Source organism: Octopus sinensis, linkage group LG2 (genome assembly GCF_006345805.1).
Source record: "Octopus sinensis linkage group LG2, ASM634580v1, whole genome shotgun sequence".
NCBI lineage: Eukaryota > Metazoa > Mollusca > Cephalopoda > Octopoda > Octopodidae > Octopus > Octopus sinensis.
In genome coordinates this window covers 54,788,140-54,815,726 of record NC_042998.1, presented here as the reverse complement: position 1 = coordinate 54,815,726, position 27,587 = coordinate 54,788,140, and the positions used below count along the sequence as shown (strand labels likewise).

At 38.4% G+C, this 27,587-nt stretch overlaps 1 protein-coding gene across 2 annotated transcripts in view; it reads right to left on the bottom strand.

Moving 5' to 3' along the window:
* The window catches only part of LOC115232025 (tRNA-splicing endonuclease subunit Sen54), a 140,990-nt gene that overhangs the window by 75,379 nt on the left and 38,024 nt on the right, over positions 1 to 27,587 (bottom strand). For both annotated transcript variants that reach the window (XM_036513334.1, XM_029801900.2), the window contains exons 6-7: positions 21,242 to 22,263; positions 5,277 to 5,349 (exon numbers count right to left, since the gene is read on the bottom strand). In XM_036513334.1, coding sequence (XP_036369227.1) covers positions 5,277 to 5,349; positions 21,242 to 22,263 — 1,095 coding nt within the window. The remainder of the gene's footprint in view (positions 1 to 5,276; positions 5,350 to 21,241; positions 22,264 to 27,587) is intronic.

The following is a 27,587-nucleotide window of genomic DNA, read 5'->3' as shown; positions in this document are numbered from 1 at the left end:
CTGGTGCCACATCAAAAGTACTGGTGCTAGTTTCGCATAAAAAGTGCTGATGCTGGTCTCACATAAAAAAGCACCGGTGCTGGTGCTATGTAAAAAGCATTGGCACTGGTGCCACGTAAAAAAGCACAGGTGCTAGTTCCATGAAAAGCACTGGTGATGGTGCCACATGGAAAGCACTGGTGCTACATAAAATGCATTGGGGCTAGTTCTATGTAAAAAGCACCGATGCTGGTGCTACATAAAAAGCACTGATACTGGTACCATGTAAGAAGCACTGGCGATGGTGTCATGTAAAAAACACCCAGCACACTCTGTAAAGTGGTAGATGTTAGGAAGGGAATTCAGCAGTAGAAACAGATTATGGAGCCTTGTGTGGCTCTGGTCTTGCCAGTTCCTTATTTCTTTATTGCCCACAAGGGGCTAAACATAAAGGGGACAAACAAGGACAGACAAAGGGACTAAATCGATTACATCAACCCCAGTGCGTAACTGGTTCTTAATTTATCGACCCTGAAAGGATGAAAGGCAAAGTCAACCTCAGTGGAATTTGAACTCAGAATGTAATGACAAATGAAATACTGCTAAGCATTTTGCCTGGAGTGCTAACGTTTCTTATTTATTTACTGCCCACAAGGGGCTAAGCACAGTGAGGACAAACAAGGACAGACAAACAGATTAAGTCAATTATATCGACCCCAGTGCGTAACTGGTACTTATTTAATCAACCCCCGAAAGGATGAAAGGCAAAGTCAACCTCGGTGGAATTTGAACTCAGAACATAACGGCAGATGAAATGTCGCTAAGTATTTCACCCGGCATGCTAATGTTTCTGCCAGCTCACCGCCATCCAGTTCCTGTCAAGACATCTAACTCATGCCAGCATAGAAAGCAAGACATAAAATGTTGATGGTGATGATGATGATGGTGTGAACTCTCTTATCGTAAGCAAAAGATGATGGTTCTGCAATTTCATGCTGAACAACCTGCACAGATAGTTTGTCTAAAGTGACCAAATGTTTGTACAGTGTATTAGTTTAGCTTACTCCCTCCATTAAATTGACATTACCTGTACAGGTGCACATTATGACATATGTCAGTTGTCCAAGTGATCACGGAGTAATGTGAAACAGAATGTTTTGTTCAAGAACCCAGTGCACCACCTGGTCTAGAAACTGAAACCCTGATCTTGCAATTTTGAGTACAACACTCTAACCACTTGGGTAGGCATCTTCACATCGTATTTTAACCTTTTAGTGTTCAGATTATTCTGTCAAATGTGATGTTTGTTTATTTATATTGTTTTGAATTACTCATGCATTATCTTGTAGTTTAGAGATTTCAGTGATGTGATCTTTTAGTTCTAGAATGACATGGTAGGGCTGAGGTGTGAGGCGAGATCTGGGCAGTTTCAATATAAAACAGGTAAAATGTTTTGGCCGGATATGGCTGGTTTGAATGCTAAAGGATTAAACAGTGGGGTGTAACTAAAAGGAGATTTGGCAGATCAAGCGGTCATGCAGATGGCCATCCATGGCTAGTGTTTTTACAAGCCACCTACCATATTTTCTAGCATACAAGTTGAATTTTTCAGACCAAAATTTACAGCCGAAAGAATAAGGGTTAAATATGAATACTTAAAAAGTGAGCTTTTCGTAAATTGAACCAAAGGTAGGTGGGATAGGTACCAAAAAAGTTAAATGATTTCTAGCTAAAGGACTGTCAACACTATACTATATACAGATTGTTTTTTAACCAAATATATTAAAGTTTGCTATTCTCTCACTCAATCCGACTTTCTCTCTCTCTCTCTCTCTCTCTCTCTCTCACACACACACACACACAAAGATAAGAAAGAACAATCCACTTCAAGCACTTGAAATCACCAGATTTTCCAGCATGTGAGATGAAGCTTTCAGGATAAAATTTGCAGCCAAAAACAGTAGGTCAACATATACTAAAATAATTTTGGAGGACCAAAAATTCCATGTCAAATAAAGCAAGAAGACAGTGATGATGTTTGAATGTTTACACAACATGTTTACACTATATAGTACGTTGACTAGCACTAGTGACTAGCATGCTGGAAAATACAGTTTCAACAAAAATATTGTGCTAAAAACGAAAAACAAAGTGGTAAAAATGGAAAGACTCTGGTGAAATGTTTATAGAAGATGGATTTAACCAGTTAATTGTTTAATGATACTATGAAACATCTGGGTGTTGTTTAGCTTCAAGAAAGCTCTGGTTTTGAAGATCAATAGTCAATGGCAACCCAGCCATGACCATTTGTTCTATTTTTCGAACAAAGTTCAACTAATATTATATCATTCAATGTAAAGGGTAAAGACCCTCCTCTGTCATGAATGACAATGGGATTACACCAAGAAAGTTCCCCTCGGAGGCACAAGTACGGGCAAGGTTGTTTGCGGAAGACCAACAATCGCCCGTGCATACCAGCTTCCCCTCTCCATGCTATTATATGTACTTAGGGTATAGGGTAAAGGACCCCTCACATCATGAGGTATAAGTTCAGGCAAGGTAGTTTATGGAAGACCAGCAGATGCCCATGCATACCTGCCTCCCTTCTCCAAGCCACCAATGTTATCCAAGGGAAAGGCAAATACAGCTTAGCAGCAGTGACACTGCAACTCATTTCTACAGCTAAGTGAACTGGAGCAACGTGAAATAAAGTGTTTTGCTCAAGAACACAACATAGAGCCCAGCCCAGGAATTGAACTCACTACTTCATGATTGTGATGATGTTAAAAATGATGATGAAGATAATGATTGATCTGAGACTATGGAAGAACGCACTTGCTCAAGGTGCTACACATTAGAACCAAACCAGTACCTATAAAGACTTGATGGCCATGTCTAGAGTGTTTAACAAATGGGTGTTTTGGGATTAAAATCAACGAAAGAGTGTTTTGGGTTTAAACAACAATAACATTGGCAGCCATCATAATATCTTTTCATAAAGACATTGTAACAGTAGCTTATAACTTAAAGAACCAAAGTAGTTTTACAACTGAGTGAAAAAAAAAAAAGGGAAAAAAGAGCGTGAAGAAGATGACAGTGTTCTCTGTGGATACTTTTACATAAACAAGACTAGCTGGTTTCTGATGATGTACTTTAGACTATGAAATGGTTGACTGTAACTATAACTAAAGTATAAAAGTAGCCACCATGAACTCAGTGGCCTATCAACTTGATGTAAGCTGATATAAAAGCACTTCTGCTAAAACAGAGCAAATCAATCTTTAAAGCAAGCAATATAACATAAACAGAGAGAGAGAGGTGGGGGGAGATAGATAGATAGACAGATAGATTGATAGACAGATAGATAGATAGATAGATAGATAGATAGATAGATAGATAGACAGATAGACAGATAGATAGACAGATAGATAGATAGATAGATAGATAGATAGATAGATAGATAGATAGATAGATAGATAGATAGATAGATAGAGAGAGAGATAGATAGATAGATAGATAGATAGATAGATAGATAGATAGATAGATAGATAGATAGATAGACAGATAGATAGATAGATATTGCAAGATTGATAAGGAGACCGATAGATATCGAAAGATAAATATTGAAAAATAGATAAATAGATAGATATATAGACAGAGAGATAGATAGATATATAGATAGATGTATAAATAGAAGGCTAGATAGAGAGAGAGAGAGAAATAAAGAAAGAGATAGAGTGAAAAGAAGCAACATTTCAGTAGGATCATAGCATAAGATAAAGAAAATTGGAAATAAAGAGACAGACTAATCAGAGAGTACTTAACCTATCAAAGTGGCTCACTAAGTATTAAAACAGTTTGGTTCAGTTTGATACAAGAAACATTAAGAGAATAATGGAAAGCTGGAATACAAGCTGATGTCAGAGCGAGGGCAAGATGGATGTATTCTAATATCATTCGATGTTGTTTTGCCACAAATAAGAAAATAAGGGGAGATGTGGTAGTGCCGCTATAAGGAATAAATATGATTAGCTATTATCACACAATACATCAGCTTTGTCAACTGTGAGTAGACTTTCTCTCTTAATGATACTCTCCTCAATCTGATATTAGACACTGACCTTCGAATAGCAGATATCTTATAAATGCAGTGTATGCACTTATATATATGCACACACACACACACACACATGTGTGTGCACAGATATGCATGCCACTATCTCTCTCCTCCTCTCTCCCATGCACAGCTGGACACATCCTCTCACAAATTTTTATACACACACACACACACACACACACATACACATGTGTTTTCACATACAGATATGCAAGCCACTATCTCTCCCCCACTTCTCTCACATGAACAGATGGACAAATCTTGCTACACAGTTTTACCTCCATCCCCACACACGTGTGCACACAGATATGCAAGCTACTATCTCTTACCACGTCTCTCTCATGCAGATGGACAAATCCCCCACCACACACAAAGTGTAGCAAAATTTACCCTGGTTTAGCAAATTTATGATAAAAAGCATTCCAACTATGACCATCCTGTCATCCTCTTTCTCTTTCTCGCTTTTATTATTTCAGTCAATTTGACTGTGGCCATGCTCGAGCACTGCCTTTAGTCAAGCAAATCGACCCCAGGACTTATTGTTTGTAAGCCTAGTACTTATTCTATCGGTCTCTTTTGCCGAACTGCTAAGTTACGGGGATGTAAACACACCAGCATCGGTTGTCAAGCGATGTTGGGGAGACAAACACAGACACACAAACATACACACACACACACACACATATATATATATATATATATGCTAGCATGGAAAGCGGATGTTAAACGATGATGATGATATACGACGGGCTTCTTTCAGTTTCTGTCTACCAAATCCATTCACAAGGCTTTGGTTGGCCCAAGGCTATAGTAGAAGACACTTGCTCAAGGTGCCATGCAGTGGGACTGAACCCGGAACCATGTGGTTGGTAAGCAAGCTACTTACCACACAGCCACTCCTATTTAGAAAGTGCATACAAGACTAAATACATTCTGCTTTTAGACAGTAAGACATCATCTATTTCCAGTCTTCCATGAAAAGACATATGGGAAATATTACTTTGCTTGGTAACAGGCAGGTAAAGGTTGGCGACAGGAATGGCATCCAGCCATAGAAAAAATTACATTTGTAATAATGACCAAAAGTGGACATTAAATGATGATGATAATGAAGATGATGATGATGAACAAGTTGATAGAGTGGCTAGGCAGGAAAACTAATGAAGACTATAATACTTACGACCTACTGGTTTTGCTTCGGCTGCTGTGGAGCTGTGCATTTTCTATGATTTGTAACTTCTGGAGGACTGCATCTAGGAGGAGGATGAAAATAAGAAACATCAAAATCAAAATTGAAAGAGAGAAAAACAAAATAAAAAGCATTTTTTTTTCTGTATTTTCTTGCAATGGTTCTATGCTTATTTGAACATGTTTGATTTCTTACTGACATTAAGAACATCCCATTTAATTATTTAGCTATTATTATTATTATTATTATTTATTCACCCAGCAGTAAGTCTTACAGTTACGAACATATACTTATTTATTTAAAGCCACTGGCTCACCCTAATCATGAGTTTGCTCACATTTGTGAAATCGTTCAAAGAGATGCCTGAATGAACACACAAATGTAACTAATGAGAGAGAGAGAAAGACTAGCTTCCAGTAACTAACTGAACTCTTCCACTTGTATTGAGTGCATTTCCCCTGTTTGTAAACACACAAAAACAGCTTGTGTCAAAATAGTAAAACGGTTACATCAAAATCAACAAAAATCTTTCCCCGGCAGTTTGCACTGCAATTTACTGATGTATTCAAACTTACTAAAATCCAGCATTGGAGACTACATCAAAAGCAATATAGTTTTCTTACATGGGTCACACAAGAGTGGATGATTAGTTATGTGGTTCTTTCTGTGACCACATGATTTGGTGTTTGGTCCAACTATGCAATTCTTTGAGCAAATGTCTTCTATAAGCACTGGTTGGCCAATGCTTAGTAAGCAATATTTGGAAGATACAACCTGAGTGCTATGCCATTATGTATATTTGTGTGTGTATACATAAAGACACACATATATACACATATATAATACATACATACATATATACACACATATATATATATATATTATATATATATATATATATATATATATATATATATGTAGGTCCCGGGTTGATTCGGGGTTAACTACAGTAAATAAGGTACTCAATACATAGCAGAGTAAAATTAATTTATTTATTATATAGAAGGAGCTTCTACAGGACTAGAACTGTTTCATTCAAGAGAAATCATCAGGAAGCTTCCTGATGATTTCTCTTGAATGAAACAGTTCTAGTCCTGTAGAAGCTCCTTCTATATATATATATATATATATATATATGTATGTATGTGTGTGTGTGAGTGAGTGTTACTGTCTCCTTGGTTTGACATTCCTTGACAGTTGTAAATGAGCATCACTGTTAAGCAAGCAGTGTTTTTCATTTCCAATAACACGTTAAGCCATGGAGACAGGTGAAAGTAGGCAACACGAAAGGCATCTGGCTGCTGGAAATCCAGTCCGACCCATGCCAGTATGGAGAAGTGGTCATTAAAACAGTGATGGTGGTGATATGTATGCATATGTGTGTGTATGTGTGTAATACATACATGTACATCGTACAACTGTGTGCTATCTGACTAGTAGTCTGAGCTATTGTTTTTATAAAGTATAATTACACTTCAATGTGGAACTCCTACAATGGATAATAACCCTCATTTCATGGTAGGATCATCAAAGTAGCGTATACTTTACCACATAAACACCCCAACACCCCACCTTGACAACACCCATAGACAATACACACACATACAAAAGGGGGAAAAAAAAAACAGACGCTTTTGAATGTAAGCAATATACTACGTGGGAACATCTGTAAATCAAATGACAAAAAACCTAATAATAACCACATTCATAATGATGATGAGGATGAGGGGGAGGAGGAGGATGGTCAAAGTGATTGCTATGATTCAACTATGAAAAATAAAAAACAACAACAAAAATCGCATGCATACACATACATATGCATACATAACAAAAAAAAAATTACAAAAAAACCCAAAAAACAACAAAAAAAAAACTTGCAAAACTAAGAACCATTCTAATATTTTTTTGCAAATATTCTTTAATATTCTTTTGAAGTTGTTTGCAAGTTATTATGTTTTGATATAAAGATTTTTGAGAATTCCAGCTGCAAAGAAAGACTTGCAAAACACACTATTTTCTTTTCTAAATGGTAAGAAACACTTGAAGAGAAGCAGTTAGAAATAATGAAAAAGTGTTAATGTAAGTGAATTGTTGATAATGTAAATTCTAAAAACCAGAATTTCAAAGAGAGCTATCATTTCTAAGAGGTACCAAAAGTAATAAAGAAATGAAAAAGAAAGGGGAAAAAATAATTAAATATTAAAACAAAAAGAAAATATTCTTCTTTTTCATATTGTTGTTGTTGTTGTTGTTATTATTATCATTATAATGATTATTATTGTTATTATTATTATTATTATTCCATAGTGTGTTTTTGGCTTGGTTTCTACGGCTGGATGCCCTTGCGCACACCAGCCACTTTATATAGTGCACATAAAAAGCACCCAGTACACCCTGTAGAGAGGTTGGTGTTAGGAAGGGCATCCAGCTATAGAAACTAAGCTAAAATAGACTATGGAACCTGGTGTAGTCCCTGGCCCTATTAGTTCCTGTCAAACCATCCTATTCAGGCCAGCATGGAAAATGGATGTTAAATGATGGTTGTTGTTGTTGCTGTTGTTGTTATTATTATTATTTTTATTAAGGTAGTGAGCTGGCAGAAATCTGAGCACGCCAGGTCAAATACTTAGCGGTATTTCATCTGTCTTTATGCTCTGAGTCTAAATTCTGCCAAGGTCAACTTTGCCTTTCATCCTTTCGAGGTTGATAAATTAAGTACCAGTTTCATACTGGGGTCAATCTAACTGACTGGCCTCCCCCCACCCTCAGAGTTTCGGGCCTTGGGCTTAGAGTAGAAAAGATTATTATTATTATCATTAAGGTAGCAAGCTGGCAAAATCATTAGCATGCTGGGTGAAATGCTTAGAGATATTTTGTCTGCCTTTACGTTCTGGTTTCAAATTTGCTTTTCATCCTTTTGGGGTTGATAAATTAAGTACCAGTGAAACACTGGGGTTGATGCAACTGACCAGTCCCCTCCTCGCAAACTCCAGGCTTTGTGCCTTTAGTAGAAAGTATTATTATTATTATCATTATTATTATTATTATTATTATTATCATTATTGAGTGAAGGAGCAGTGCATGCTATCAAAGTGACACTGGAGTACAAATATACGAAACCTAATATACCCATTATGACTACACATCCGATAAGGGTACACCAGGCACATACATCCCAACCATATGTGCACGACATAATGATTTCATGTCAATATAAACAGTGTATGACCTTGCAAGTGGGCTCTGGTTAGAATTTTCTTAACATTGAGTAGCCCATCCTGCTCAAAAGATCACTGAATAAGGGTCGTTTAAGGATGTTAAATGAAACACCCATGTTTCTGGAGGTGAATTATTCAAATCCCGAAGAACTCCTCTCAACACATGGCTATTATGTTCTCTCACTACTCCTGCTTGTAATCAGAGATACACATATCATCAGCCACTATGGGACATGCTCAACTGGTTAAGGTCAAGCAACTGATAAGCAGATCTGTGGTATTGAACAGAATATTTGCTGTAGCCCATCTTTTTTTTACACTAAAACAAAACATGTACATGATAACACTTTCAATCAGTTAAGATCAGAAGCCATGAGAGCCAGTTCCTGGTACTTATTATTATTATTATTATTATTATCATTCAGTAGTCTTACATTTATCATGTGCTTTCACTGCACTACTGAGCACAGCCTGGTGTGTCTGTATGTTATATACAGCCTGGTTTCTGTATGTTATATATATTTGTTAGACCTGGTGTTTTTGTTATGTATTTGTCTGAATATTTTTTTATCATACCTAATGCACCTATTATGATATATTATTATTATTATTATTTTATGTTCTGAGTTCAAATTCTGTTGAGGTTGATTTTGTGTTTCCTCTTATTTTTGACAAGTTAAGTACCAGTTGAACCCTGGGGTTACTGTAATCAACTAGTCCTTTGCCCCTAGAATTTCAAGCCTAGTGTCTACAGCAGAAAGAATTAATGATTTCAAATTTTGGTACAAGGCCAGCATTCAACTGGTACTTATTTAACTGACCCAAAAAGATGATAGGCAAAGTCAACCTTGGCTGAAGTTGAACTCAGAATGTGACGACAGACAAAATATCTATTTCTTTACTACCCACAAGGGGCTAAACACAGAGGGAACAAACAAGGACAGACAAACGATTACATTGACCCTAGTGCATAACAGGTACTTATTTAATCAACCTCGAAAGGATGAAAGGCAAAGTTGACCTCGGTGGACTTTGAACTCAGAACGTAACGGCAGGCGAAATACCGCTAAGCATTTCGCCCGGCATGCTAACGTTTCTGCCAGCTCGCTACTCTAGAGGAAGAATTATTATTATCATTAAGGTGGTAGACTAGCAGAAGCATTAATGTGACAAACAATGCTTAGTGGCATTTCTTCCCAACTTGTTATATTCTAAATTCAAATTCTGTGAAGGTTGACTTTGCCTTTTGTCTTTCTTGGATCAATAAAATGAATACCAGTTAAACAGTGAGGTTGATGTAATTGACTAGCCTCCCCCACCCAAATTTCAGGCCTTGTAGGAGCTTTCTCCGTCCGGGTTGCGGATCCGTGGAACAAGCTGCCAGACGAGATGGTAAAGATGCCGACGACCGCTTTGTTCAAAGCCTCCTTGGACCTCAAGTGGCCTGAACTCTTTACATGAACACCACCCTGTACTTAACTCCATGTCCCCCTATATGGCCTTGCTATTTGCTTTTGAGCCAAATTAACTAACTAACTAAGTAGAAAGGGTTATTGTTATTATTAAGGCGGTGAACTGGCAGAATCATTAGCATGCCAGGCGAAATGCTTAGTGGTATTTTGTCTGTCGCTACGTTCTGAGTTCAAATTCTGCTGAGGTCAACTTTGCCTTTCATCCTTTTGGAGTTGATAGATTAGGTACCAGAGAAACATTGAGGTTGATGTAATCAACTAGTTTCCCCCACTCAAATTTCAAGCCTTGTGTCTTCAGTAGAAAGGATTATTATCATTATCAAAGGCAGCGAGCTGGCAGAATTGTTAGCATGCTGGACAAAATGCTTAACGGTGTTTCGCCCATCGCTACGTTCTGAGTTCAAATTCCCCTAAGGTCAACTTTGTCTTTCATCCTTTCAGGGTTGATAAAATGAGTACCAGATGAACACTGGGGCTGATGTAATCAACTTATCCCCTCCCTCAAAACTGCTGCCCTTGTGGAAAAATTTGAAACCGTTATTATTATTAGCTGGCAGAATCGTTAGCATGCTGGGCAAAATGCTTAGCAGTATTTCATCTGCTGTTATGTTCTGAGTTCAAATTCCACTGAGGTTGACTTTGCCTTTCATTTTTTCAGGGTCATGCTTTAGTGGTTAGGGTGTTGCACTCATGATCACAAGGTCATGGTTTCAATTTCCAAACTGGTGGTTCATTGTGTTTTTCAGCATAACACTTTATTTCACATTGCTCCAGTCCACTCAGCTGTAAATGGGTAAACCTGCAAATGGATTAAACTTCCAGTCAAGTGGAATGTTGGCCTACCCACCTACTCAACAGGGTAGCATTATTCAAAAGCTACAACATGAGGAAGTACATTGTGAGCAGCAGTGTATAACAATATCCAATAGTCTGGTTCATACAGTGATTTGTATCATCACAGCTATGTTTTATAAAGGATACCACCAACAGGCGTGGCTGTGTGGTAAGAAGCTTGCTTACCAACATTATGGTCCTGGGTTCAGTCCCACTACATGACACCTTGGGCAAGTGTCTTCTACTATAGCTTTGGGCTGAGCAAAGCTTTGTGAGTGGATTTAGTAGATGGAAACTGAAAGAAGTCCATCATATATATACATATATCTCTGTGTCTTCATGTCTGTATTTGTTCCTCCACCATTGCTTGACAACCGATGTTGGTGTGTTTACATCCCTGTAACTTAGCAGTTTGGCAAAAAGGGCCAATAGAATAAATCATTGGGTTGATTTCTGCAGCTAAAAACCCTTTAAGGCAGTGCTCCAGCATAGCCAGTCAAATGACTGAAACAAGTAAAAGAATAAAAGAAAAAGTACTGAGAAATCACAATGGGATTGTTTGATTTGCAAGAAATAACAGTAAAACCCCTTCTGACCACACCATTCTGTTATAAGGACAAAGAAGAACATGAATATGAAGGACTGGAAGAAGTGCCACAAAGCATTTTGTCTGATGCGTAAATGATTCTAGCACCAGCCATCTTACGTAAAACCTTTGATAGACCAGGAACCATTATTGTTGGAAGCTGGTAACAGAAAATTAATCAACTATGTTAAGATATCACTGTTCATTGTTCATCTTGTAGTGGCATACAGTGAAAATGAAATGTCTGTATTCTGCTGAGAAAATTTACAGCTAACTAGAAAGATATATCAAATAATTCTTAACAGATCTACAGCTGAATGTTAGTAGAGGGAAGAATGAATATAATGGCACTGTGCGTACACTGCTTCTCTTCCAGCCTATCTAATCCTATAGGATATCATTTTCTTCTCTCTTTCTCTTTCAATCACAGAATCTGCTTTTCTTATTGGGACAGGTCAGACATAAATAATCTTAGTTTAATTAACAGTGAGGCAGATAGTCATATTATCTCTCGAAGGTAAAGATGCATTGCTGTTTGCTATCTTGACAACTTGAGATAAACTGCAGAAAATCCCCAGCTAAACAGATTACAACAAAGATCATTGGAATAACATATGTTCAATCTGTACACAACTCTCTATTCTTTCACATAGCTTTTCTTTTGTTGTTTGTTAGAATTCTAGCTTCCTCAAGCACCATACCTTATTTCTCAAAAGCTTAAAGACGAAGGTAAGGTAAGAGTTTCTATGGTTTTTTTTTTCCCTTTTCTTTCAGATAGACAAGAAATATAGTTTGCTTGTCCTATGTTTTTTTTCTTAATTGTTCTGAATTCAAGAGATGGAGTTGGTGGGGTGGAGAAAGATATAAATTTTAAAAGAAAGCAAAAAAAAAAAAAGCATAAAAATGCAAAAACCAAACAAATGAAGAAATCCAGAAAGAAACAATTTACAATTTCTCTAAATAACAAACTGTAACAGATATTTCATCAGATTCAAATACTGAGTATATTTATGGCTATTTGGTAAGAATTTTGCTTCCCAACCACATGGTTCCTGGTTCAGTCCCTCTGTGTGGCACTATCATAGCCTCAAGTCAACAAAGCCTTGTGAGTGAATCTCTTTTACTTGTTTCAGTCATTTGACTGCAGCCATGCTGGAGCACTACCTTTAGTCGAGCAAATCAACCCCAGGACTTATTCTTTGTAAGCCTAGTACTTATTCTATCGGTCACTTTTGCCGAACCACTAAGTTACGGGGATGTAAACACACCAGCATCGATTGTCAAGCGATGTTGGGGGGACAAATACAGACATATGCACACACGTACATATATATATATCATCATCATCATCATATATATATACATGTAGGTAGAAACTCTATAAGATGCACCAAGTGTAAGCTATGGACACATAAGAGGTGCAGCAATGTCAAAGGAAGGCTAACTAGGAAGATAGTTTTTGTGTGTGGCAAATGCTCAGGAGCCATAAACACTGAAAATACGCAGAGACCATCTTCCGCCACATTCCATGGAGAAAAACTAGAAATAGTTGATAGCTTCCGTTACCTAGGTGACCAAGTCAGTAGCGGGGGTGGGTGTGCTGAAAGCGTAACTGCTAGAGTAAGAATAGCCAGGGCAAAGTTCAGAGAGCTCTTACCTCTGCTGGTGACAAAAGGCCTCTCACTCAGAGTAAAAGGCAGATTGTATGACGCATGTGTACGAACAGCCATGCTACATGGCAGTGAAACATGGGCCCTGACTGCTGAGGATATGCGTAAGCTCGCAAGAAGTGAAGCCAGTATGCTCCGATGGATGTGTAATGTCAGTGTTCATACTCAACAGAGTGTAAGTACTTTGAGAGAAAAGTTGGACCTAAGAAGCATCAGTTGTGGTGTGCAAGAGAGACATTTGCACTGGTATGGTCATGTGGTGAGAATGGATGAAGATAGTTGTGTGAAAAAGTGCCACACCTTAGCGGTTGAGGGAACCTGTGGAAGAGGCAGACCCAGGAAAACCTGGGACGAGGTGGTGAAGCACGACCTTCGAACTTTAGGTCTCACCGAGGAAATGACTAGAGACTGAGACCATTGGAAGTATGCCATGCGTGAGAAGACCCAGCAGGACAGGTGAGGCCATAATCCCGTGGCCTCTACCTGGGATGTAGCCAGCCTACTTATGTGTTCCTTTCCTTCTTGGGACACAAAACTCCACTTGTGAAGACCTGTTGAGGCAAGTGAAAATCAAAATCAAAATCAAAATTGTAATCTATCAACGTCAGTGGAATTTGTAGCTGTGATACCAGTGCCGGTGGCACGTAAGAGAACCATCCGAACATGGCTGTAGCCAGCGCCGCCCTGACTGGCTTCCGTGCCGGTAGCACGTAAAAAGCACCTTCCGACCGTGGCCATTGCCAGCTTCGTCTGGTCTCCGTGCCGGTGGCACGTAAAAAGCACCACCCGATCGTGGCCATTTGCCAGCCTTGTCTGGCACCTGTGCCAGTGGCACGTAAAAAGCACCCACTACACTCATGGAGTGGTTGGCGTTAGGAAGGGCATCCAGCTGTAGAAACACTGCCAGATCAAACTGGGCCTGGTGCAGCCTTCTGTCTTCCCAGACCCCAGTTGAACCGTCCAACCCATGCTAGCATGGAAAGCGGACGTTAAACGATGATGATGATGATGATGACATATGTATACGACGGGTTTCTTTCAGTTTCCGTTTACCAATCCATTCACAAAACATGGTTCTATGGCTGGATGCCCTTCCTAACACTAACATTTTTACAGAGTGTACTGGGTAACAAACCACACACAACAGGTATGAGCAAACTGTAGACCATTGGTCTTTCTGAATGAAAAATTGTAAAGTAAAATTGCCTTGGATATTTTTAAGTGTGACTTAGCTGATGATGAGCCATGTAAATTAATCTTCTCAAGTGATACTGACTCATATGGGCCAATTTCCTGGTTTCATGGTTTATATATTCTGCACCTGGATGGGACACCAGTCCCTCACAAGATTACTCATTTTTGCCAGCTGAGCGGACTGGAGCAATGTAAAAAAAATGTTTTGCTCAAGAATGCAATGCATCACCCGGTCCAAGAATTGAAACCACAAGCTTATGACCATGAGTCCAACACCTAACCTTTAAGCTAGGCGCCTCCACATGTCTCATGTGGCCCACATAAAACAAGTAAAAGGTAAACAATAAAAGATCTATGTACACATAGATGGATGAGTCTCTGTCAGTTCTGGTGATGAGAGTTTAGTTGTTTTGGCAACTGAATCACCTGTTCGATGAATTCGTAAGTAAGTGACTGAGCATCAAACAGGCATATGTAGCCTTAACCCTTTAGCATTAAATCCAGCCATTTCCAACCCAAATACTGACCAGATCCAACCTCTCACACTTACCCTACAATGTCATTCTAAAAATAAACACACTATTGAAATCTCAAAGCTACAAGCTAAAGCATGATTCATTCAAAACAATGTGAGTAAATAAGCATTTCATTTGAGAGATATACCTGGATGCTAAAGGGTTAATCTTAATCTCAGGTGACAGAATCACCATGACATTGTGTGACAAGGCTGTACCTTTGAATAACAGGTACAATCCACTTAATGGGCTTCTACACAGTTTCCATCTACCCAATAACATTTACAAGGTCACAAGGTATGGGTTGAACTTGGGGCTATTGAAAAATTACATGGGTAAGAAACCACAGAGTGAGATTGAACCTGGTACCTCGAGATTTAAAAAAATGAGCTTCTTTAGTCATTTGGCCCTACTGCATTTACCCACACATGCATGCACACACACACACATATATACACAACTGAGCATCAGCAGCTTAGTGTGGTAAAAGTTTCACCTATTTTATTCAAAATTACAATGATCTGAAGATAACAGATTCAAAGTAAAACAAAAATCACAAAATGTCCAATTTTAATTTCAAGGCAACTTGGGAGATCTACATAATCTTTGTATGTGTGTGTGTACTGATAGGACGCTGAAAGAGAGAGTGAAGGAGAGAGAAAGAAGAGGGAAAAGAATGTGAGTGTATATAAATGTATGCATAACGCAACAAAATGATTGGTCAAAATTTTTCACTCGTTCTAAATTAAAGTAAATTATAAGCCATTTTTTTTTTTTAGTTTCTACACCAGGAAGAAAAAATGCCCACAATCTGATATCACATACCAGCTGGTCTCCATTGCTTTCATTCTTTTCTTAGCATTGGAAAGGAAAAAATTAAACTTTTTTTTTTTAAATTTGAAACCTGATAAAAATAAGACTTTCTCATTGCTTTTTGTTCTTTTTCCCTATAGCAAAAAAACTTAAAGATTGGGAGAAAAAAAATAAAAAACTGAATCAATTTTTTTTTTTAGCTAATGTCAATGAAAACCAAGTTTGATATATTGTATAAAGAGTTTGTTGAACGTTATTTTTTTTAATCAGGAAAATATGCAACAACACAGAGGAAGTCTAATTTCACATACACGACACCAAGTGTTAACTAAAAGACACTCATCAAAAACAAAAAAGGAAGAGTAGCAGGTCTTGCTGTAGCTTTTAACTCTATCAAGAATACTGCAGAGCTGCTGTCAATGTATCTTGTATTCTATCCAGGCATGGAATTCTGCTCCATTTATCATGCAGTAGAATAAGAAAATAAGAGGTAAAATAAATATTGTTGAACAGGAGTGGCTGTGTGGTAAGTAGCTTGCTTACCAACCACATGGTTCCGGGTTCAGTCCCACTGCGTGGCATCTTGGGCAAGTGTCTTCTACTATAGCCTCGGGCTGACCAAAGCCTTGTGAGTGGATTTGGTAGACGGAAACTGAAAGAAGCCCGTCGTATATATGTATATATATATGTATGTGTGTGTGTCTGTGTTTGTCCCCCTAGCATTGCTTGACAACCGATGCTGGTGTGTTTATGTGCTCCGTAACTTAGCGGTTCGGCAAAAGAGACCGATAGAATAAGTATTAGGCTTACAAAGAATAAGTCCTGGGGGTCAATTTGCTCGACTAAAGGTAGTGCTCCAGCATGGCTGCAGTCAAATGGCTGAAACAAGTAAAAGAGTAAAAGAGTAAGAGTAAACTGAGATCTGAGGCAGAGTAATTTAGAGTTCAATAATAAGGATTGGCCGAAGTATTTGAGACCTTGAATAAAATACCTGAGGTATTTAGTTATGGTCTTCTATATCTCTGAGTTCAAATCATGCTGAGCTTAACTTTGCCTTTCGTCTGGGAAGACAAAAATAAAGTGCCAATCGTATATACAGTGGTTGATTTGATAATCCTATAAAGCATTACAGATCATCTTCACTATTGTTTTAACATTCACTTTTTTCATGCTTGAATGGGTCAGATGGAATTTGTTGAGGTGGACTTCCTACAGCTGGATGCCCTTCCTGTCACCAACCCTCACTTGTTTTCAAGTAAAGTAATATCTCCTCACAGCCAGGCAAGCTGTTTCCATGCAAGATCAAAAATGAAGGACACTGCTTGTATGAAGGTGACATCTGTTTACAACTACCACAAGTTCAAGGCAAGAAGGCACAAACATATGCATACACACACACATGTATAAATATACATATAGATACATATATATACACACATACGTGTGAGAGGAGGTTCTTGTATTCAACCCACGTCTTTTGGAACAGGTGTAATCTGGAGTAAAACAATTACCATGAATCAACTAGGGCACCTCAACATAAGTTCTCAATCAATCAGAAATAACAGCCACAAGTCCCTCCAAATCACACCCAAGCATTTGTTTTATTTTATCCTTTACTTGTTTCAGTTATTAAACTGCGACCTTGCTGGGGCATCACCTTGAAGAACTTTTAGTCGAATGAAGCAATCCCAGTACTTATTCTTTCTTTTTAAAACAGAGTACTTTGGTATCTTTTATCAAACTGCAAAGTTTTGGGAACACAAACAAACCAACACCGGTTATCAAGTGGTGCTAGGAACACACACACATGCACGCATATATGATAGGTTTCTTTCAGTTTCTATCTACCAAACCCACTCACAAGGTTTTGGTCAGAGCAAGGCTATAGTAGAATACACTTGCCCAAGTTGCCATGCAGTGAGACTGAACCCAGGACAATGTAGTTGAGAAGCAGGCTTCTTACCACACAGCCACACCTTTATGTGTGTGTATGTTTGTGTGTCTGTGTTTGTCACCCTAGCGCTTTTTAAAATTTTTTTAAAAGGACACCTCGGATATTGTGCTCTAAGACACACTATTCCGGAATGACAGTATGTGGAATACTTTTTGGATCAAAGGTCTAAAAGATTAGAATCAGAGATAACTTTGAGCTAAAGTGCAACAAGAAGAACAACAACAACCACAAGGATATAGTAGAATGGTAAGAACTCAATCATCATTATAGCTTAAAATTAGAGATGTTGCAAAGAAGAAAACCATTGAATGTTAGAGTTATGAAAGATTAAAATACAACACACCACACATCCACCAACCAAACTTATCATCATTTAATCTTACAATAAACATTTCTCATTTACAGTAGCCACAAAACTTGTCTAGATTATATCACTAACCAGTATTTCTTAATCTTTAGGGGTGGTCTCATGGAATCTTTACACAGAAACACATATAGTGTAAATATTAAGAAAAAAACAAAAAAAAAACAAAAACAAAAATCAATGAAAAAATTTAAAGAAAAGAGTAAGTAAAAATAGATGGAAGGGTAAGGGAAAGGAGAAGAGGGGTGAGGGGAAGAAGTTTCTGCTTAAACTGGTTGCAAAATTGTTTAGTGTGACAATGAAAAATTATAAAGAGGAACTCATAAGAAAATATCACTGCAACAGTTTATGTACAAGTCTGTGTGTATGGATACACACACATATATATATATACAAACAAGCATGTATATATATATGTGTGTGTGTGTGTATGTGTATATATATATACATCATCATCATCATTGTTTAACGTTTGCCTTCCATGCTAGCATGGGTGTGTGTATATATATATATATATATATAGATGTATTTATACATTTATATTTATTGATGTATATATAAAGATGTATATATATATGTGTGTGTGTGTATATATATAAATATACACACATATATATACACATATATAAGTATGTATGTATGTATGTATGTATACACATAACCATGCGTATATACATATAGACTTTATAGACATGATATTACATATACATATGCGTATATAAATATGTGTGTGTGTGTGTATGTAATTATACACATCACTACATGCACATACATTGAAAGACATGTTATTACATTTCACACACACACATGCATGCACATTCACAAGCACAACATAAATATTACACAGATGGAAACAATTTTCCATGAAAGTGAACAAAAAAAGCGACCAGACTGTTGATAAATGGAAAACAAAATAATACAAGCTTGAAAATAAAATACACATACAGGGAGAGAGAGAGAAAGAGAGAGATGGTGGGAGAGAGAGAGAGAGAGAGAGGGAAAAGAAAACACATACAATACAATGATGAATAGGGGTGGGTGTATTAGAAAAAAAAAATCCACAACAGCGACTACGATGACAACAACAACAACAGCAACAACGACAAACTACTTATGAAGATGATGAGTACAAAACCAGTTCTTTAGCAAAACGGTAGTTTATTTGAAAATTCTCTGAGTGTGTATTTTTAAGAGTGATTTGAAGAGCCAGAGTTAAATATGTCAACATTTATTAAATAAATTTTATTTGGAGTTGGTTTGTCTGTACAAAAAAAAAATGATAACAAAAAAACCAAACAAACAAACACTGATGAGGTTTCTGGACAGAAAGGGATCTGAATCTGTTCATGTTCCCTGTGAACAACAATATCAGAGGTCCTAGCTTAAATAACACTGAAAGACGTAGTCATGGTGGTGGTTGTGGGATTTGGTAGACTGGCATCATTAAATTAGAATAGGAGGAATAAATTAGTTATCAAAATCACCCAAATCAGGGTTCCTCTACTGCTGGGGCTGCAGTAGATCATTTAGTATTGAACTGTACTCTTTTACCCTTTTACTCTTTTATTTTGTTTCAGTCACTTGACTGTGGTCATGCTGGAGCACCGCCTTTAGTTGAACAACTCAACACCAGAACTTATCCTTTGTAAGCCTAGTACTTATTCTATTGGTCTCTTTTGCTGAACCACTAAGTTACAGGGACGTAGACACATCAACATCGATTGTCAAACAATGATGGGGGGACAAACACAAACACATAAACATACATACATATATACATACATATATACACACACATATATACACATATACATATATATATACATATATAAATATATACACACATATACATATATGAGCTTTAAGACTTTGGTTGGACCAAGGCTATAGCAGAAGACGCCCAAGGTGTCACACGGTGGAATTGAACCAGGAACCATGTGGTTGGTAAGCAAGCTACTTACCACACAGCCACTCCTGCACAGAAAGAATAAATTTTAAAATTTTATTCCTGTTTTACTGACTATCACAGTCTGCATGGTGGTTTTGCATTGTATACCTATCTTCTATCATTGTTTTTTTTTATCTTTTACTTGTTTCAGTCATTTGACTGTGGCCATGCCGGGGCACCATTTTGAAAAATTTTAGTTGAATGAATCAACCCCAGTACTTATTTTCTTTTTAAGCCTGGTTCTATTGGTCTTTTTTGTTGAACTGCAATGTTACTGGGGTAATAGCACACCAACACCAGTTGTGTAAGAAAATACTTGGTATTCTGTCTGATAATTGATTTAGCCATCCAATACCATAAATTATCAATATACATATAATTGTACTTCAGCAGAAGAAATTTTTTTTTTTCATTGCCCACAAAGGGCTAAACATAGAAGGGACAAACAAGGACAGACAAAGGGATTAAGTCGATTACATTGACCTCAGTGCACAACTGGTACTTAATTTATCGACCCTGTAAGGATGAAAAGCAAAGTCGACCTCGGCAGAATTTGAACTCAGAATGTAAGGACAGATGAAATACCGCTAAGCATTTCGCCCAGTGTGCTAACGTTTCTGCCAGCTCGCTGCCTTCCAGCAGAAGACATTTGTCCAAGGTGTTAAGCAGTGGCATTGAAAAATTCTTGATGTTGACAAAAAAGTGTAAACACACCAAGTCAGTCTAGAGCACCCCCTACCCAGACTGATGGATGCATGCATTTCAGAGTAGTTATCTCCTCTTCAGAATCAAAACTAGAAAGGAGGCACTGCGAGCTGACTACTAGAGTGTGAGGTCTCACTTATTATATTCCATTCAAAGTGCTGTGACTGATTGAGCTAAATGGCAGTCCGGCCATAGTAAAATATAAAATGAAAGTGGTAAGCAGTGATGCAAGCAAATATAAACTTGTCACCAGTTCAAATATGCTTCAAACATATTCCAATCCATAAGTAATTCATTCACCGCATTTTGTCACAAAGAGAAAAAATTCTTGCTGTGAACAAAAAGATGAATCACACCAAGTCAGTCTGGAGCACCCCCTAACCAGATTGATGGATTCATGCATTTTGGAGAGGTTATCTCCTATTCAGTCAAACTTCTGTACAGATTTCATACTTCAAACTTCACTCACAAGTTATTAGTCACAGAAGGGCATGTGCAGCCTCCTGGCTCCCCAGACCCTGGTCGAACCGTCCAACCCATGCTAGCATGGGAAACGGACGTTAAACGATGATGATGATGAAGTTGTAGTAAGTAGAAGACACTTGTCTAAGTTACCATCTATTGAAAGATAAAACTACTAATTGAACACAATACAAAAATAAGGGAAGAAAAACATTACTGACCTGTAGACAAGTTATCTTCAGGAGATAATAATGGTTTGACATCATCTTCCCAAAGGAATCTGAGAGATGAAAATGTATTTTGTTTTTGTACCGTCTCTTTTTCCATTATTCTTTTATATTCTGACCAATTTTTAGCATAACTTTTAGATTTGCCAGTTGGCTTCTGAAAAGAATATTTCAAAGGTTCATTTCTGAATAAACAGTGCTGTGTTGTGCGGAAATATTTATGCCGACACATTACAGTCTCTCGATATTCTTGGACATTAAAAATATGCTCTCTTGATTGTAAAGGTTCTCCTAAAAGTGCGGTTACTATGTCATCATTTGGTGGCGTAAAATGCACTAACAGCTGGCCACCGATGTTAGGTATATTATATTCACTAAAATCCCAACTACGGTGGCTTGTATTCATACCTGTAGAATCACAATCATTTAAGTCATCAACACTTCCCGCGTACAAATTCCTCTGCGAATAATTTTCCACAAGAGGCAAATCGTTCACATCCATGCATTCTTTCATCTTGATCACATTGCTTTTATTTTCAATTGTTAGTGACTCGATATTCTCAGCAACTTCTCCATTTCCACAATTTACATCAAGCTTGTCCTTTTTATTACACTTCATTTCAATATCATTATTTCCTAAAGTATTTATTAGATGAGTTAAGTTAGTTTGCCGTACAGTCTTCTCAGAACATACTCCAGTCTCAGAATTCCTTAAAGAGTTTTCATTACTACTAGCAGATTCATTTTGATTAGTACTGGCACTCGAGTTAGGCAGTTTGGCATCTAATATCCTGTCCTCTTTCAATGTGAGCTTGACGTCTGCATCATTTTTTTCAGATTTATGGTTGGAATCAGCACACCGAATTTTTTTAGCTTGATTTATTTCAGACAATCTTTTAGTTTCTTCCAGATCCTCTTCATCAGAACTTGAAGTGTACTGTTCATAATTACATTTGCGCTTTTTTTTAACATACTGGTTAAGGTTCATAGTCCTTTCATATGTTGCAAATTGTGACCTAGAAACAAACAAGTAAATACATTAGTAAATCCAGATAGATTGAACTCAAGGAATATCACAGATATTTCAATTATTTTTCACAGCCTCGTGACAAAAACAGATCTAGTAATAGGTTAATTTGGTGCTTGGATTGATAAAGCTTATTTGCAACCCAACTTAATACTAAAATGGCCAAAAGCACTGATTATGAATGTTTAGGTCAATGCTGCATAAGTAGATATGCCAATTTGTCTTTAGATATATCTCTCACTGAAAACATTCATAAAATAGCACAACAAAGCATAAGAAATACATACATCTATTTCCTTACAAATTTTGGCAAATAGTGGTTTGTATCTCTTGTGTTTCAGTCTTAGAACTGCAGATGTGCTAGGACATTGTCTTGACAGGTGTAATTGACCAAATCGACTCCAGTACTTATTTTTAAAGCCCGTACTTATTCTGTCGGTCTCTTATTGCTAAACCATTAATATACAGCAATGTAGGCAAAGCAGCAGAGTGATGGCCAAGTGATGGAAGGGACAAACACAAATACACAGATACACACACACACGCACACAGAAACACACACAAGCAAGCACATAAAATGAAAAACAAGGTGGAAAAATAGTACTTGAATGCTAAATGCAGAGTAATATAATGTTTATTAAAGCTGAAAAAATCTTAGAGCACATTTTTTTTTAGCATTAATAAATAGGATATATACATACATATATATATATATAATTATTATTTGAGGGAATAAAATCCAAACTTACAATATATATATATATATATATCAAGTCTCGCTCTCTCGTCTATATCAACCTTCGCGTATTCTCTCGTCTATCAATCTTCGCCATCTTGAAGTCTGTTTCCTTTAATACACTTCCGCCTTGTCCAAAAATTCCTCTTCCAGTCAACTTTTTACTTAAAAGGCAGCCCCAACATGTGCGCTCTCATTCACCTAGCAGCTATAATCCCGAGCACAGATAAGTTTGAATGCTTATTTTCACTTCTCGACCAATCATACATGTTTTTTTATCTGTTGTTTTTTATCTATCTAACTATTTTATCTAATTTCTCCATTTCTCCTCTATTAATTCTGCCCGACCAAGTCTCGCTCTCTCGTCTATATCAACCTTCACATATTCGCGGTGCACCCGCCCTGCCCACCCCCACCACCAATACCGGATATCTCTATATCTCTATATCTATATTTTTGCTCCATCTATACCGGATGTCGCTTCTCCCACCACCATTATAGGTCTCTACTCTTCGAACCCCCCTCCTCAATACGCTATTTCACCATGCATTACCCTTCTCTTGATATCCTACGTTCTACTTGCCTAGAACCTGTCACCATTTCTCTGAACCACCCCTCCCCACTGGTGCTCCCCTATATTTCTGCACCCCCCCACATTAAAAGCACCATCCGAACGTGGCCGATGCCAGCACCGCCCCGACTGGCTTCTGTGCAGGTGGCACATAAAAAGCACCAACCGACCGTGGCCGATGCCAGACCCCTCTGGCACCTGTGCAGGTGGCACGTAAAAAGCACCCACTACACTCGCGGAGTGGTTGGCGTTAGGAAGGGCATCAAGCTGTAGAAACACTGCCAGACCAGACTGGAGCCTGGGGCAGCCCCTGGCTCCCCAGACCCCGGTCGAAACCGTCCAACCCGTGCTAGCGCGGAAAACGGACGTTAAACGATGATGATGATGATGATGATGATGATATATATGATATATATATGATATATATGATATATATATTATATATATATATATATATATATATATATATATATATATATATATATATATATATGATATATATATATTATATTTTTCAAATAATATATATTATATTTTTCATAGCATTTTTCCGATGGCCAGATAACTGAAGAGATGGCGGCGTGGATTTCCACCTCAGCATCCGAAACTCGGATTTTTATCATGGCTACCAAATAATTGTCACATATTATATTTACAGATATATATATATCGATGCACAGGCATGGCTGTGTGGAAAGAAGCTTGCTTCACAACCACATTTTTCCAGGTTCAGTCCCACTGCATGGCATCTTGGGCAAGTGTCTTCTACTATAGCCTTGGGGTGACCAAAGCCCTGTGAGTGGATTTGGTAGACGGAATCTGAAAGAAGCCCATCATGTATGTATGTACAATGCTCTTAGCTTAGTTTTTCCTAGGGGCTGGCCAGACTGGAGCAATCTCAAGATTAATCAGCTGAAATTGCAAGGATGATCCGGTTCTTAACTGAGGATAGAAAGCTTTGAATGACCCATCCTTGTTTGCTTGCATCGTCTATCTGGATGTTTTGTTGTCCCTTTTTGTATCACCTACTTGTCCGGATGTTTATATATATATATGGAGGTGCAATGGCCTAGTGGTTAGGGCAGCGGACTCGCGGTCGTAGGATCGCGGTTTCGATTCCCAGAATGGGCGTTGTGAGTGTTTATTGAGCGAAAACACCTAAAGCTCCATGAGGCTCCGGCAGGGCGGTGGCGATCCCTGCTGTACTCTTTTGCCACAACTTTCTCTCACTCTTTCTTCGGTTAGCCTGCTCACTTAGCCGGCGGGGTGGCATCATTTGAAGGCTAAAACAATGCGAACGCATTGTGACCAGTGGTGTGTAACAACATCTGATGGTCTGGTCGGTCACGTGATCACGTGATATATATATATATGCAACGATTACCGTGAAGAATTCCGGGTAGAGGTTGGGGTCCACCAAGGTTCAGTCCTCAGTCCCCTCCTATTTATCATAGTCCTCCAGGCAATAACGGAGGAATTCAAGACAGGATGCCCTTGGGAGCTCCTCTATGCTGATGACCTTGCTCTAATTGCTGAGTCACTATCATAACTGGAGGAGAAGTTTCAGGTGTGGAAGCAAGGATTAGAATCGAAGGGCCTTAAAATCAACCTAGCCAAAACCAAAGTCCTAATAAGTAGGAAGGTAGACCAATCACAAACGCCTTCAGGTAGATGGCCCTGCTCGATCTGTAAAAAAGGTGTAGGTAGAAACTCTATAAGGTGCACCAAGTGTAAGCTATGGACACATAAGAGGTGCAGCAATGTCAAAGGAAGGCTAACTAGGAAAATAGTTTTTGTCTGTGGCAGATGCTCAGGAGCAATAAACACTGAAAATGTGCAGAGACCAACTTCTACCACGTTCCAGGGAGAAAAACTAGAAGTAGTTGATAGCTTCCGTTACCTAGGTGACCAAGTCAGTAGTGGGGGTGGGTGTGCTGAAAGTGTAACTGCTAGAGTAAGAATAGCATTGGCAAAGTTCAGAGAGCTCTTACCCCTGCTGGTGACAAAAGGCCTCTCACTCAGAGTAAAAGGCAGACTGTATGATGCATGTGTACGAACAGCCATGCTACATGGTAGTGAAACATGGGCCCTGACTGCTGAGGATATACGTAAGCTCGCAAGAAATGAAGCCAGTATGCTCTGATGGATGTGTAATGTCAGTGTTCATAATCGACAGAGTGTAAGTACCTTGAGAGAAAAGTTGGACCTAAGAAGCATCAGTGGTGGTGTGCAAGAGAGACTGCGCTGGTATGGTCATGTGACGAGAATGGCTGAAGATAGTTGTGTGCAAAAATGCCACACCCGAGCGGTTGAGGGAACCTGTGGAGAGGTAGACCCAGGAAAACCTGGGACGAGGTGGTGAAGCATGACCTTCGAACTTTAGATCTCACCAAGGAAATGACTAGAGACTGAGACCTATGGACGTATGCTGTACGTGAGAAGACCCGGCAAGACTAGTGAGACCATAACCCATGGCCTCTACCTGGTATGTAGCCAGTCAACTTATACATACCTTTCCTTCTTGGGACACAAAACTCCACTTGTGAAGACCCATTGAGGCAAGTGAAAATCAAAATCAAAATCAAACCAAATCAAATCAGATATCAGAGAGCAGAACCAAAATCGAAGTCAATCAACATCAATGGAAATTGCAGCTGTGATACCAGTGCCGGTGACAAGTAAGCGAACCATCCGATCGTGGCCGTTGCCAGCGCCGCCCCGACTGGCCTCCGTGCCGGTGGCACGTAAAAAGCACCATCCGTTCGTGGCCATTGCCAGCCTCGCCTGGCCCCCGTGCCGGTGGCACGTAAAAAGCACCATCCGTCCGTGGCCGTTTGCCAGCTCCGTCTGGCACCTGTGCAGGTGGCACATACAAAGCATCCACTACACTCACGGAGTGGTTGGCGTTAGGAAGGGCATCCAGCCGTAGAAACACTGCCAGATCAGACTGGGCCTGATGCAGCCTTCTGGCTTCAAAGACCCCAGTTGAACCGTCCAACCCATGCTAGCATGGAAAGCGGACGCTAAATGATGATGATGAGATATATATATATATATATTTCCAAAGGCTAAGGATTAGCATCATGCTTTGAAACTTAAAGTACGAAGGAATTTGTATCAAACTGTTGTGATCCATACATGTAACACCCAATAAATGTGCTGAGTGCCCTTCTTTCATTTGTCCACTCACTCATATATATGTATATATATTTATGTTTGTGTGTGTGTGTCTGTCCCCCACCATCACTTGACAACCGAAGTTGGTGTGTTTATGTCTCTGTAACCTAGCGGTTCAGCAAAAGAAACAATAGGCTAAGTACTAGGCTTAGAAAGAATAAATCTTAGGGCTGATTCCTTCAACTAAAAACCCTTCAAGGCAGTGCTCCAGCATGGCCTCAAGTCAAATGACTGAAACACGTAAAAGAATAAGAGAATATATATAAATATATATAATATATATATATATATATATATTTCCAAAGGCTAAGGATTAGCATCATGCTTTGAAACTTAAAGTACGAAGGAATTTGTATCAAACTGTTGTGATCCATACATGTAACACCCAATAAATGTGCTGAGTGCCCTTCTTTCATTTGTCCACTCACTCATATATATGTATATATATTTATGTTTGTGTGTGTGTCTGTCCCCCACCATCACTTGACAACCGAAGTTGGTGTGTTTATGTCTCTGTAACCTAGCGGTTCAGCAAAAGAAACAATAGGCTAAGTACTAGGCTTAGAAAGAATAAATCTTAGGGCTGATTCCTTCAACTAAAAACCCTTCAAGGCAGTGCTCCAGCATGGCCTCAAGTCAAATGACTGAAACACGTAAAAGAATAAGAGAATATATATATATATATATTATATATATATATATATATATATATATATATAATATATATATATATATATATATATATACATATATATACATACGCACATGCACACGACAGGCTTCTTTCAGTTCCTGTCTACTAAGTCCACTCACAAGGCTTTGATCAAAC